The 14949-nt window shown below is 31.4% G+C and overlaps 1 protein-coding gene across 1 annotated transcript; it reads left to right on the forward strand.

The window, feature by feature from the left end:
• Positions 1 to 114: 114 nt before the first annotated feature.
• Positions 115 to 11910, forward strand: LOC139488105 (RNA 3'-terminal phosphate cyclase-like protein). The gene is made up of 9 exons (XM_071273498.1): positions 115 to 314; positions 5969 to 6040; positions 6365 to 6540; positions 7640 to 7714; positions 8151 to 8275; positions 8941 to 9066; positions 9915 to 10068; positions 10542 to 10645; positions 11742 to 11910. The coding sequence occupies exons 1-9, from the start codon at positions 185 to 187 to the stop codon at positions 11902 to 11904; spliced, it is 1125 nt and encodes a 374-aa protein (XP_071129599.1). The 5' UTR covers positions 115 to 184; the 3' UTR covers positions 11905 to 11910.
• Positions 11911 to 14949: the final 3039 nt, after the last annotated feature.

Genomic DNA, 14949 nt, shown 5'->3' on the forward strand with positions numbered 1-14949 from the left:
TTTAAATTTATAGTTATATAATGTTTTTATTGAAAAAAGTATGAATAAATGTTTTACCGGTAACGTTTGACATAATTTATGTTATATTATTGCGTCGCAATTACGCTTTAAAAGTAGATATTTTAAGATAAATGTGGAAAGTAATATTTGACACCGAAGAAAAATAAAAAGGCAAAAAATCCACATGGCAAAGAATACATTAACATATGAAGGTTGCAATTATATGCGACAAAGAATTATTCTAGCAACATTAAGTGGAAAATCTGTTAAAATAAAGAAAATCCGTGCAAGAGATGATGATCCTGGTTTGAAAGGTTAACAATTTTACACACTTTTCTAAATACCCTCCCCCCTTTTGTACAAATAGACATGTACAATGTAGCAGCTACAAAACTAGTAAAACTTATCTTAATTGTTAGAAATTATAATAAGAGGCAGGCATTACTGAATGGGGACGAAGTCTGTATTATTTTAATAAAAATTCAAACATGTTGATAAAAGAAACAGAAATACTGTAAGGTTTCCTATATTGGTTCTGTTGTTAGGGATTTAGTTGTCACGTTATTTAAGTTAGGACATCATATTCAATGTAATCAAAGAAACACTGATATCCAAGTAACGTTTTTTTCATATCAAACAATTGTTAAAAATGATTGGGTGTTGAATTCCTTCCTATAGAATAGAATAGAATAGAATATTTTTATTTACCAAATTAGGGCCCCAGGAGGGCATATGATACAAACAATATTATTATAAACAATAACATATGCAATACACACACAGTAAAGATATGTAACAAGTGTTATAAAAATAATAAAATAAAATAATATAACACAGAAAATACACTCAACAAAATAGTAGCAATGTATTATTATTCAATGAATACTATGTTGAATTTGACTCAAGTGCACCCGGTAAGTGTATCTTCACTTTGAGAAGACAAACATGAGGCATTAGTAGTTTGTGCAGAGAAATGTCAATATATAAAAAAAAAAAAGAAATACAAAAAAATACAAAAAGAACCCAATAAAAAACAAAGCAATTAAGCACTCCCACATTTGACTATGAGGTATACTGCAAATAACAAAGTTTATTTAATAAAGGATATTTAATATGACTTATCTGCAGAAAGCACCAAGAGTCGGTGCTTAAAGGGGAGTCCCTATTTGTTGATATGTTGATAAATATACATTTTATTCAAAGTCTCATGCAAACAAGACGGAAACGGAAGTAGATCTGAAAAAAAAACTTAACGATTTTGAGTTCATTAGCATGATTAGTAGAATGAGAAATTCTGGAAATTTTCCCCGATTTTTTTTTTTTTTTTAGTGATTTCTCTAACGTCATTGGGGACTTCGTTCCAATATAATGCTTATGCATATAACAATCACTCAATTTTGTCTTTTTTGAATTTATGGCCAGTTATCATGGTTATCCATCAGATTATTTATGATTACCAACTGCCTTGTGTGTATACAAAGTTCAAAGTTCTGTATTTTCCAATTAAGGGCCACTGACGGGACATAATGACAACAATACACAATACATTCTGATTCTTAACACATAAACTTATAATGAAGATAAAATTAAAATTTCAATTCACATGAAGAGAATATAATATCATAGAATATATATATAACATATTAAATGTCACAACATAAAACAATTGTTATTGTTATTATTTGTACATGTGTAGATAATTTTTGTACATTTGTAAAACATAAATATTGCTCGTATGATCTTTTGAAACTGACACAAAGGATGTTTGATCATAAGTATGTATGTTGTGAGCAATTAGAAAGTTTCTCCACTTTATATAGCACAGCCACAAAGTTGTCAGGCTATATACAGTACTATTCTTGGTTCACTGTACATGTAAAATCTACAGGCCCGTAGCTCACTCTTTGAAAAGTTTAAGTTAGATTCTGTTTGCTTGAGGAGAGGATTTTTCAGGGCTTAAAGGAAATTTGAAAGCCTGGGCTGTCATGTCCAGGGGTGTGGAAATGCTATGCCCGACTCGCCCGACTTGTACATTTGAACAACCGGACAAGTAATTATTTTTGTCTTGGTTGCCCGTGGACAAGTAAAAAAATATATAAGACAAAGTTCAAATCCCCCCAAAAAAAAAAAATTAATTTCAAAACGTATAAAGATGTTTAATTTATGTAAAAGAAACCAATGTTCAGGAAGTAAAAACATCAATGTTCATGACGATAAATTTACATGATACCGGAAATAGATCGATTACCAAAATAAATAAAAATAAGTATGCGAACCCGAGTCGCGTAACATTGCATTGGCTTTGTCCATTGACCATGGATCGTCGATTAGGTTTTATCCATCATTTAACGGAAGTGTCATTTCTTTAAATTTTGTATCGAGATTCAGATTGATAAATACTTAATAAAATTTTAAAAAAGGTGGGCAAACAAGACAAAAAGAGTCATGAGTCGAGTAGAAAACCTTAAATGCAAATGGGGGACACAGAGTATTTTAAAAAAAAACAAAAGCGAGAATTTCAGACATTGTGGATATCAGATTGCCCCTGGCTATCTATGGAAATTCGGAAAATAAATTAAGTTTTTGTCCTATTTATAGATGAAGTCTTATGTATAGATGAAATGTCAACATTATTTGTTGTCAAAGTGGAAAATAAAAAGGACGCATTGATTGCCCATCAAGACAATGATAAATAATAAAGGAAAAAAACAAGTGTGTCAGTTTAGAGAAACACCACAAAATCAATAGTTTATCTATTATTTAGTTTACATTTCTTCAATCAGTGTCCTCAAATTGTACCTACTGGCTACAATTTTTATTCAAAAACTGCTGCAAAATTGTCCTTTACATGTCATTTCATTGGTTGGTTTGCTGTTAGGTTTCTGCCCCATTGATGTCAACCCATTTCCTACTTTCCTAATGTTATACACATATAAACAAATATATTTCATTTGTGATGCACAACAGTGCTGAGTAAGAATCATATATTAGCTAACAAGAAATACTTCAATATATTATACATGATCATGATGATTTAGTCAAAATCTTATCTGTTATGACATTATATTGTTCTGCAACAAGTACATTATACAGACTCAGCGGCATTTCATCTTCAATCATGGTTCCTTGGAAAGTTTTTCCATTTTAATTTCTACACTTGCATTAAGCTATCAAAATTAAATGAAGGTGAGTTATTGTTTTTGAAAATGGCTGGATCCACCCCTGAGATTTAAAAGGCTTCAAAATTATGGGATGTTGATTTTGAAAATTTCATTAAAATAATAGTTATTCAGAATTTTTTCTGATCACTTCTAAGCAGAGTCATTTGTATTATTCTTGTACATTCTATTTTTAATTCAGACATCCTAGATACATGTACATGTTTCTATCAACATCAATGATATGTTGATAAGTCAGGGGTAGTAACCCATTTGTGTTTTGTGTTTATATAAGGGATTTGAGAATCCCCTTTTTAGCTCACCTGGCCCGAAGGGCCAGTGAGCTATTCCCATCACTTTGCGTCCGGCGTCCGTCGTCGTCGTCGTCCGTTGTCATTAACTTTTACAAAAATCTTCTCCTCTGAAACTACTGGGCCAAATCAAACCAAACTTGGCCACAATCATCATTGGGGTATCTAGTTTAAAAAATGTGTGGTGTGACCCGGTCAACCAACCAAGATGGCCGCCACGGCTAAAAATAGAACATAGGGGTAAAATGCAGTTTTTGGCTTATAACTCAAAAACCAAAGCATTTAGAGCAAATCTGACAGGGATAAAAATGTTTATTAGGTCAAGATCTATCTGCCCTGAAATTTTCAGATGAATCGGTCAATCGGTTGTTGGGTTGCTGCCCCTGAATTGGTAATTTTGAGGAAATTTTGCTGTTTTTGGTTATTATCTTGAATATTATTATAGATAGAGATAAATTGTAAACAGCAATAATGTTCAGCAAAGTAAGATCTACAAATAAGTCAACATGACCAAAATGGTCAGTTGACCCGTTTAGGAGTTATTGCCCTTTATAGTCAATTTTTAACCATTTTTCGTTAATTAAAGTAATCTTTTACAAAAATCTTCTCCTCTGAAACTACTTGGCCAAATTAATCCAAACTTGGCCACAATCATCTTTGGGGTATCTAGTTTAAAAAATGTGTGGCGTGACCTGGTCAACCAACCAAGATGGCCGCCACGGCTAAAAATAGAACAAAGGGGTAAAATGCAGTTTTTGGCTTATAACTCAAAAACCAAAGCATTTTGAGGAAATCTGACATGGGATAAAAATGTTTATTAGGTCAAGATCTATCTGCCCTGAAATTTTCAGATGAATCGGTCAATCGGTTGTTGGGTTGCTGCCCCTGAATTGGTAATTTTGAGGAAATTTTGCTGTTTTTGGTTATTATCTTGAATATTATTATAGATAGAGATAAACTGTAAACAGCAATAATGTTCAGCAAAGTAAGATCTACAAATAAGTCAACATGACCAAAATGGTCAGTTGACCCGTTTAGGAGTTATTGCCCTTTATAGTCAATTTTTAACCATTTTTCGTAAATTAAAGTAATCTTTTACAAAAATCTTCTCCTCTGAAACTACTGGACCAAATTAATCCAAACTTGGCCACAATCATCTTTGGGGTATCTAGTTTAAAAAATGTGTGGCGTGACCTGGTCAACCAACCAAGATGGCCGCCACCGCTAAAAATAGAACATAGGGGTAAAATGCAGTTTTTGGCTTATAACTCAAAAACCAAAGCATTTTGAGGAAATCTGACATGGGATAAAAATGTTTATCAGGTCAAGATCTATCTGCCCTGAAATTTTCAGATGAATCGGTCAATCGGTTGTTGGGTTGCTGCCCCTGAATTGGTAATTTTGAGGAAATTTTGCTGTTTTTGGTTATTATCTTGAATATTATTATAGATAGAGATAAATTGTAAACAGCAATAATGTTCAGCAAAGTAAGATCTACAAATATTAAAGTCAACATGACCAAAATGGTCAGTTGACGCCTTTAGGAGTTATTGCCCTTTATAGTCAATCTTTAACCATTTTTCATAAATCTAAGTAATCTTTTACAAAATCTCCACTGGAACTACTAGGCCACAATCATCTTTGGGGTATCTAGTTTGAAAAATGTGTCCGATGACCTGCCATTCAACCAAGATGGCCGCCACGGCTAAAAATAGAACATAGGGGTAAAATGCAGTTTTTGGCTTATAACTATGAAACCAAAGCATCTAGAGCAAATCTGACAAGAAGTTAAATTGTTAATCAAGTCAATATCTATCTGCCCTGAATTTTTCTGATGAATTGGACAACTGGTTGTTGGGTTGCTGCCCTCCAATTGGTAATTTTTAAAGAAATTTTGCCGTTTTTGGTTATCTTGAATACTATTATAGATAGCGATAAACTGTAAACAGCAATAATGTTCAGCAAAGTAAGATCTACAAATAAGTCAACATGACCTAAATGGTCAATTGACCCCTTAAGGAGTTATTGCCCTTTATAGTCAATTTTTAACAATTTTCATTAATTTGGTAAATTTATGTAAATTTTTACCAAATATAGTTCTCTGTTACTAATGGGCAAAGTTCATGATAGATATAATTGTAAGAAGCAAAATCGTTCAGTAAAGTAAGAACTTCAAACACATCACCATCACCAAAATACAATTTTGTCATGAATCCATTTGTGTCCTTTGTTTAATATGCACATAGACCAAGGTGAGCGACACAGGCTCTTTAGAGCCTCTAGTTAATTGATTTTCAGCATTAAGCATTTCAAAATGAAAATTTTTACAAACAGTTGCAGACTTTTAATATTCACTGAAATATAGTAATACATGTACATGTAATATGAGAAGAAAAGATGTCAACCCTTCAGTAAGTATTTATATAGCAAAATATAGCAGATTGTGTTTAATTCTTTGCAATTCTCACATGTCATGCATGTATGTTCTTTTTATTTCAGAATTTGAAGCAAGTTTCATAAGATTGGTGGATAAAGTGACAAATGGTTCAAAAGTTGTAATAAGTGAAACAGGTATACTTAATGCTATGTAAATATATGTTACGTTGTTTATTCTTGATAATGTTTTAGGTATTTGGTTTAAAAATGAAAACATGGGTTAGTTTGAGGGAAAATAGGGATATTTGGTGTATGCAGTTGATTTGTTATGCCATTAACATTTTTTATTTCCATCATGACCATGAAGAATTTACAACCTGACCCTTCATCATGGTCCATTGCTATCATGGTTCCTTGGAAATTATTGCCATTTTAATTTTCTACATTTAAATTTGCATTAAGCTACAATGTATCAAAATTAAATAAAGGTAAATTATTGTTTTGTTTTCAATTTTTTAGGAACCAGTTTATTATACCAACCTGGCATATTAATTGGAGGGAAAATAGAACATGATTGTAATCCACAAAGAGGCATTGGTTATTTCCTGGAAGGTTTGATATGTTTGGCACCTTTTACTAAGACACCATTGAGAGCTACACTTAGAGGTGTAACTAATGACCAGACAGATCCATCAGTAAGTTGGCCTAGGATTAGATAATATTTTATGAATAAAACGTATATTAGAGGGTGATAGAGTTTGTTGTTAATCTGGAAAAAAATCATTGTCAACACAGGCAAGGCAGAGGGGTCACAATCTCCTCTATCACCCTCACATCTTTAATATTTGGTTTGCTCTCAGAAAATATTTTGGGAGCACATGGTAATATTTTGTCTGTCAATCTATGTATGCCATCTGTTAATGTTTAAAACATAAAGTTTCCAGATGATACCTTTAATATTTTTTTGTTTAGTTTGAATAAAACCTACACAGATGCTTTTTGATCAAGCAACGGTCAAGGTCCCTGTCATTAATGGTAGACACATTTGTGGTTTAAGGATTGTAATTTGAGTTTCCTTACTTAATTTGAAAAACACTGATTAAGAAGGAAGATATAAGGAAGAGGAGGATTCATATTAGTTTTGTGCAATTAAGTCAAAGGCCAAGGCACATTTGTAACTATTACAAAAAATTAATTATTTCTATTGAACCAATGAAAATCTTGAATTCAGATATTAAATATTATATAAAGTAAAAATTACGCTAGAGGATCAATGCTAAACTTCATGGACTTACTTCCAATTTACCTCACTAAGATGGGGTGGGGGTTTGTTTAACACCATCAAACTAACAGCACTTGGGTGTTTAATTTATAATATTAAAAACAATGTTTGGATAAATTTAAATAAGGATTTTATCAAATGAGTTGCTAGTTTCTAACGAATGATGATTCCAAGAAATTTTGGATATATATTTGATCAAATGTTGAACATGTTGAAAATGTTAATTTGATAGACACGCTGATATTCGTATATTGTTGAAATTTATAAGATTGCAAAATTCCATTTATTAGTTGCTCTTTTACTGTAAAATTATATCAAATTAAGGAATTTATGTAGAAATAAATCAAAAGTTTTTACCCTTTTATATAAAATTATCTAAATATCATGGCTTTGAAAAGTTCAAGGGTAGAAATTGTTTCTTTAATGTTTCTTTATTCTGTATGGTAAACATGACATATTATATCATATCTATGGGTAAATTTGACCAATGTGTCATGGTATTATATTTACAGGTAGACCTGATAAAACTGTCAACACTACCTGTATTAAAGAGATTCTTAGGTACAGATGAATTCCTGGAATTAAAGGTCAGTGAAATAACTTATGTACCATGTATTTGTCAGGTTAAATATGGATAAAAATATATCTAAAGGGAAAGTCTCCAAACAAATGGCAAAATGAAAAGTCCAAACACATCAACTGTCATATTCCTGACTTTGAACAGACATTTTCTTATACATGTTATATAGAAAATTTTGCCTAACATAATTTCTATTGACAAAACATCTGCAGAAATGTTTAGTAATTGTTGATTTTGAAAATTTATGAACCATTTTCACAGAAAATTTAGAAATATAAAGATTGTTGATTATATTGATTATTGGTACATCACTTTATATGATTGATGTTTAAAATTATATATGAACAGACAACAAAAATTGATATAACACCATGAATTAGAAAACTTGATACAATCTCATCAATGCCATCAATTGTTATTATTTATGCATCTTTTTTTAACAGATAGTTAAGAGAGGAGCGGCCCCAGAGGGTGGTGGTGAAATCTTTTTTACATGTCCATGTCGACAGAAACTACGTCCATTACAGTATACAGACCCAGGGAAGATAAAACGTATCAGGGGTGTGGCGTATCCTTATTTTGAACAATATAATTGTGACTGTTTATTAAGAAGAAAAAAAATTGTGTGAAATGTACATAGACTGTATGCAATGTACATTCTAGAAAAATATTTTGTATTCTGATCCGTACTACATTGCTTAGAAATCATTCTGATTCATTAGATAAATTCTTTCTGTTTGAATATGCAAAATGTGCCAACAAATTTATGGCTTAACAATGCCAACTGACAATGTCATCCCAATAATTAAAAGATTTATCCTATTAAACAAAGTTTTACTTTATCATTTTAAGCAGTTTTCTTCATATTTTCTATGAGTAAATTAGAAATTTGGTGAATCATTTTGAACAAGATATCTGTTATAATGATATTACAGTCAATTTTATGTGGAGACATTTATTTTGTATTCTTAGAATATAAAGATACCAAGAAGGAAAAAAGTAATTTATAGTAAGGAATAGCAGAATAATTGAAGGCCATTAGAAACATTAATGAAAATTAAATAATAGTCCACTCCTTACAAGGAAACCTAGAGATTGAACAACAAAAAAATCAATTAAACAAGGTCCTTATTCGAAAACATACAAAATATTTGCCTAGGATGATAATGTATTTGATCAGTGCACGTGAGAAAAACATAAGTTTTTGTTTTATTTGACCTTAACACTATCTAGATGGTCTGTAAGAGTTTCACCAGTAACAAATAACAGAATAATTGAGGCAGCCAGAAGTATACTGAATAAATTTATACCAGATATATACATTTATACAGATCATTACAAGGGAAGCCACTCTGGAAAGTAAGTAATTGCAAGCAAGTATTGAATAGCAATAAGGAATATTTTGGTATCTTACCAAAAACCTTTGGTTTTAGGTATTCATGTTTATATTTGCTCTGTCCATTTAAAAAAAATGATGAAAATTTGTCACACATACATTTAAATGATACATGTATAACAAATCAGTTCAACTTATTAGGAAAATGTTTAACAAAACTCCTGTGAAAATACATATTCTTTGATTCATATTAATTTTAATCTATACAAATATACCAGTAATGTTGTAAAAATAAGGAATTTTACCCCAACTACAAGGTACATTTATTTGGTAAGTAACAATTTTTTTATTCTCTGAACTACTGAATATAAAAAAAAAAAATTCAATAAGCTTAACTTTATGGAATTTGATCTCTAAGATCATAATTTAAATTTAGAAAAAAAAACCAAATCAAAAGTTTGAAAAATGATTATTTATTTGAATTAAGGTGGTACCTAACACTACAGGGAGATAACTCTGTAAAATCAGCTAAATGTTTTAATCACGTTGTATTGTTAAGAAAATTTTAAGCTTCTCAATGATCAAAATAAGTGTTTGTCAAACTGCTATATAACTTATGAAATTTTTATGATAAAGTGGTTGGTTCATTTTTTTTTTTAATTTTTAAATTTTTGTCAAAAGGTCAAAGTAAACATTTTGTCAAAATTTTATGAAAATAAAACGAGCCAAATTAATATTAGTCTAGGTGTTGGGTAACACAATAAGTTCTCTAAAATTTCCTACCCTCCGAAGAAGCTACAAATGGTGATTGAGTGTAAGTTCAGATAAATGATTTATTCATGAAATGTCAAACATAACTTTTCTATTACAGGTCCCCAGGATATGGTATAACATTAGTAGCTGAGACATTAAATGGAACCTTCCTTACAGCAGAGATAGTGTCTAATCCTAAAGGTTCAGGGCCTTCTGTTCCTGAAGATGTAGGCATAAATGGAGCCAAGTTATTGCTAGAGGAAATATATAGGGTATGTTGACTAGTTCTGCAACCGGAAGTGTTTTATAAACATTTTCAATTGCAGTGTAGATTAACTCAAAATAAGTGCTAAAAAAGTGTACTTATTATGTAAAAGTCTTTGAGTTTGATTGGAGTTAGATAAGACAGAATTTCCAAAAACAAATATCTAGATCTCCTTCTTTAAAGTGTCCTTCAGAAAATGTCTTTCAGGAAAATGTTAAAGCATATCTAATATGCCTTATTCATTTTTGTTATTTGTGATTTTGAAAAAATAAAAATGAAATTCTTAAATTTTCTGATGCAAGTTTTTTTTCTGTGTCAAATATCTGGAAAAAAATGTTCAAAAGGATTAGAAATTTAAACATCAATTTTGAAAATCATTTTAAAAACTTTGATAGTGTTCTGTGTATGCTTTAATGCAAATTCTTTTTAATATTTTAGATACATTGTGTCGGTAATGCATTATATTTTGTATAATTTAAGGGTGGCTGTGTTGACTCCAACAACCAGGCTTTGACAGCTTTATTTATGGTGCTAGGCCAGCAAGATGTGTCTAAAGTTCAGATAGGAGAATTGTCCCCATACATGTAAGCTTAACATTAATTACATTTTCAAATGTTTATGATAGGATGATAAACAAGAACTCAAATAATTGACCAGAATATATTAAGAAATCGTTTATATCTGCAATTAAGCATAAATTACATAAGTAGAAGCAAAGCGAAAAATCAGAAGATAGGTCAGTCCTACCATCAATGATCATGATCATAGCTCAAGTCAAGCCTTCAGAATAATTTGTTTTAATTTGGCTATTTACAAATAAGGAGATGTGATATGATTGCCAATGAGAGTGAGACAACAAGACACATACAATTATCGTCCTTCCCTAGGCCTATATCACCCTGCTCTGTCACTCAGTAATTCTTGTATCAAGACTTGGAAAGGAGACCCGGCATTATCAGTGACATCACAATGTGAGAGGAGAAGTTATCAGCAACGTCAGAATGCGAGAGGAGACGTTATCAAGCTTGCTTTCATCAAGCGTAAAACTGTTGTATGTAGAAAGAAAAACACCAGTAATAGAATGATAAACTGATAATCAGGTTTTCTTCCTTATAGATATTATAAAATATCAGCCGCTCGACACAATGTGAAACTTTTTAGCTCGTTAGCTACGCTCACTCGCCAAAAAGGTTCACATTGTGGCTCGCGGCTGATATTTTACAATATCAATGTGTAGAAAACCCGAAAATCTATACTTAGCATCCACAAGACACTGTACGACCTTCAACAATGAGCAAAACCCATACTGCAAAGCAAGCTTAAAAGGTCCTGAAATAAAAATGTCAAACAATTAAAACAAGAATTTATGTACAAAACAATAAACGAAAAAATATGATATTCATCAACAAATGCACACCAGCGAACTAAAGGTTATAGACTTGGGACAGACACATTCAGGCAACGTTTTAAGGGTTACTGTGCATGCTGTGATTCATTATTGTTATTTGGATACCAATTTTTAGTATTTTGTGGTAATAGATGAACCACCAATTTAAATGTTCAACGAATTACAAATTTCCACAAAAACGAAACTTTTCCTCAATCCAAGAAATCCATAGAAAATTTATCAATTTTTAATAGCACATTACATTTTTATAATGAAATACTTCTGTTTTTTAGGATTCAATTTTTAAAGCACATAAGAGACTTTTTCCAAGTGATGTTCAAAATAGAAACAGAGAAAAAAACAGAAGAAAATGAAGCTTTGCAACTTGGAGGAGATAAACTAATATTGACTTGTGTTGGGGTGGGATATGCTAATGTCAGTAAAGCTATATCTTGACCACTGTGATAGTGTTGAAGTTTTATGCCTTTTGTATATATATTTGTAAAAAGAAGCTTTAGATTGGTTATCAGTGTGAGCTAGATGTGTTTCAATACATTGCATCCATACTCCATTTAACTGTTTTCTATTAATAAGTTTTAAAATTATCTCCCTTTGAACCAGCGTGCATGTTTGTTCAAAACTTTACATTCATGAGTTGTTTTAAGGATTCTTTATTTCAAAAGTTTGTTTGATGATCCTATTTATCAACCGGTATTGGTAACAAGATAAAACTATTTGAACTAGTCTTCCTATTATGAAATTGTTGACTTATGATGAGGTTGGTACAATGATTTAAGTAGGCGGAAAAGAACAATGATAAACAGATAATCAGTTTTTATGCCCCACCTACAATAGTAGAGGAGTATTATGTTTTTTATGCCCCACCTAAGATAGTAGAGGGGCACTATGTTTTCTTGTCTGTGCCTCCGCTCTTTCGTTCATCCATTCCTCCGTCTGTTCCTCTTCAGGTTAAAGTTTATGGTCAAGGTAGTTTTTGATGAAGTTGAAATCCAATCAGCTTGAAACTTAGTACTCATGTACACTATGATATGATCTTTCTAATTTAAATGCCAAATTAAAGTTTTGACCCAAGTTTCAGGGTCCACTGAACATGGAAAATGATAGTGCGAGTGGGGCATTCGTGTACTATGGACACATTTTTGTTCTACATATTATATTGTAAAATATCAGCTGCTCATCACATTGTAGCTCATGGCTGATATTCAATGATATCAATAGGTCGAAAATCCTATCTATATGTGTCAACTGATTTCTAAAGCCATTACAGTGTCTTTATTGTGTGCTTTTTTTCCATTCCCAATTTCAATATATTTAACTGTTGCTTGTTTTTATACTTATTATATAATCTGCTTTTTGCAGTTGCTAATTTTTATAAGTTGAGATATTCATTAACATGAAAGAAGATTCTCAATGCCTTTAGCCAATCCAATGAGAAAAGAAAAGATTTAAGTCATAAATGATATAATAAACTCTAATATTAGTGACTGTATATCAAAGTAAATATGATACAGAAACGTCATTAAAACATAAGGAATTAACTATTTTGTGCCCAAAATAAAAGACCATTTTATTTTAATGCAGAAAAAGTATACATTTTTGCATTTCTTCACAACTGTTCTATTGATAACAAATAAGTTGTGAATACATGTAAAGACATGTTCACAGTAAACAACATCGAGTGTCAATAGGAACTCGCACAAAAACCCACTAAGAGAAGCACTAATCAACAAAAACATGTGGCTTTTTTTTGTTGGCTTCAGATGTAGATATTAAAGAACTAAGTCCCACATTAAACACTCAAATATAAATGAAAGATATAATTGATATTCATATCAACACCAAAGTGCTGACTACTGGGCTGGTGATATCATCGGGGACGAAACATCCACCAGCAGTGGAATCGACCCAGTGGTGTAAATAGTTATCAAAGGTACAAGGCTTATAATTGAATACATAAGATGAGTGTTTCGTCTGCATAAGACTCATCAGTGACGCTCAGTCAAAATAGTTTAAAAGCAAAACCAATACTAAGTTGAAGGGCATTGAGGACCCCAAATTCCAAAAACTTGAGCCAAATACGGCTAAGGTAACAACGCGCATTTCGTCTACATACTAAACCTGACATCATAGTCTTCGTTCCTCTTAGTGAAATTGTCATTTGTAAAGTTTCCTAAAAAAATTCTCTTTGATTTGTTTGAAAATTGAACCTCTGTTGACTCTCTGTTGTTTTGTATGATTTCTTATGCTTTGTTTTTTTCATTCTTGTCTACTTTTTGGGACCTCTTTATCGTGGTTTTCTGTTACGTTTTCCTGCTCTTTATGGATATTTGTCAGCTTTGGTTTAGAACGCTCGAAAAAGACATCCAAACTTCAATATTTTTTTTAATGCATGCTTTTCTTTGTATGTATTATGATCATCAATATTAATTGCACTGTCAGCATTTACTTTATGTTCGATTTTACGACTTTTATCTCTTTCATCACGTGAATGTTTGAAGATAACTTTGCCTTTCTATTATTAAGTGAGTTTTTATTTCGTCGTCTGTTTCTTTAGGTGTTTCGAGCATAATATTGTAACTGATATTTGTCTGTTCCTCGAGGTGGCATGTTATATCCTTTTCCTCCAGTTTCACATCATCTTTGCCTTTCTATTGTTAAGTGAGTTTTGATTTCGTCGTCTGTTTCTTTATATTTTAGGTGTTTCAAGCATAATATCGAAACTGATATTTGTCTGTTCCTCGAGGTGGCATGTTTTAAACCATATATATCCTTTTCCTCCAGTTTCACATCATCTTTGCCTTTCTATTGTTAAGTGAGTTTTGATTTCGTCGTCTCTTTCTTTAGGTGTTTAAGGCATGATATCGAAACTGATATTTGTCTGTTCCTCGAGGTGGCATGTTTTAAACCATATATATCCTTTTCCTCCAGTTTCACATCATCTTTGGTATGTTTCTTTGCTATGTATATTCATGTCTTTGACGTTAGTCATATGGTAGACCTGTTATGGCAATTTGAAATGTGCATGCTTCGTTTTATTCAAATCTTTCACATGCAACGTATTTAATATTCAGTTGCTCTGTTCTGAAGCTTAATGATGTTGATATGTCTATAGATATAAGGAGATGTTGTTTGAGTGCCAATGAGACAACTCTTCATCCAAGTAACAAATTTGTAAAAGTAAACCAGTATAGGTCAAAGTACGGTATGTATTGACGAATTAAGGCTTTATTAAGAATGAAAATTGTCTATATAAAACTGATTATGTTGTTGAAAAGTGAACTTCCTATTGCTTTAAAAAGGTAATAAAAGATCGAAAAGCCAATATTACATGTAGGATTTTGTAATTCTAACGAACCGTTTGGTGGCCATTTGTTTTAGATTTATTACACATGTACTTGTCCCAGAATATTTTTTCTTCATTTGTATTATATTAAGGTATTGAGGATTTTTTTCTGAGACAAGTGCCTACTACGGTGGCAG

Source organism: Mytilus edulis, chromosome 1 (assembly GCF_963676685.1).
Source record: "Mytilus edulis chromosome 1, xbMytEdul2.2, whole genome shotgun sequence".
Lineage (NCBI taxonomy): Eukaryota > Metazoa > Mollusca > Bivalvia > Mytilida > Mytilidae > Mytilus > Mytilus edulis.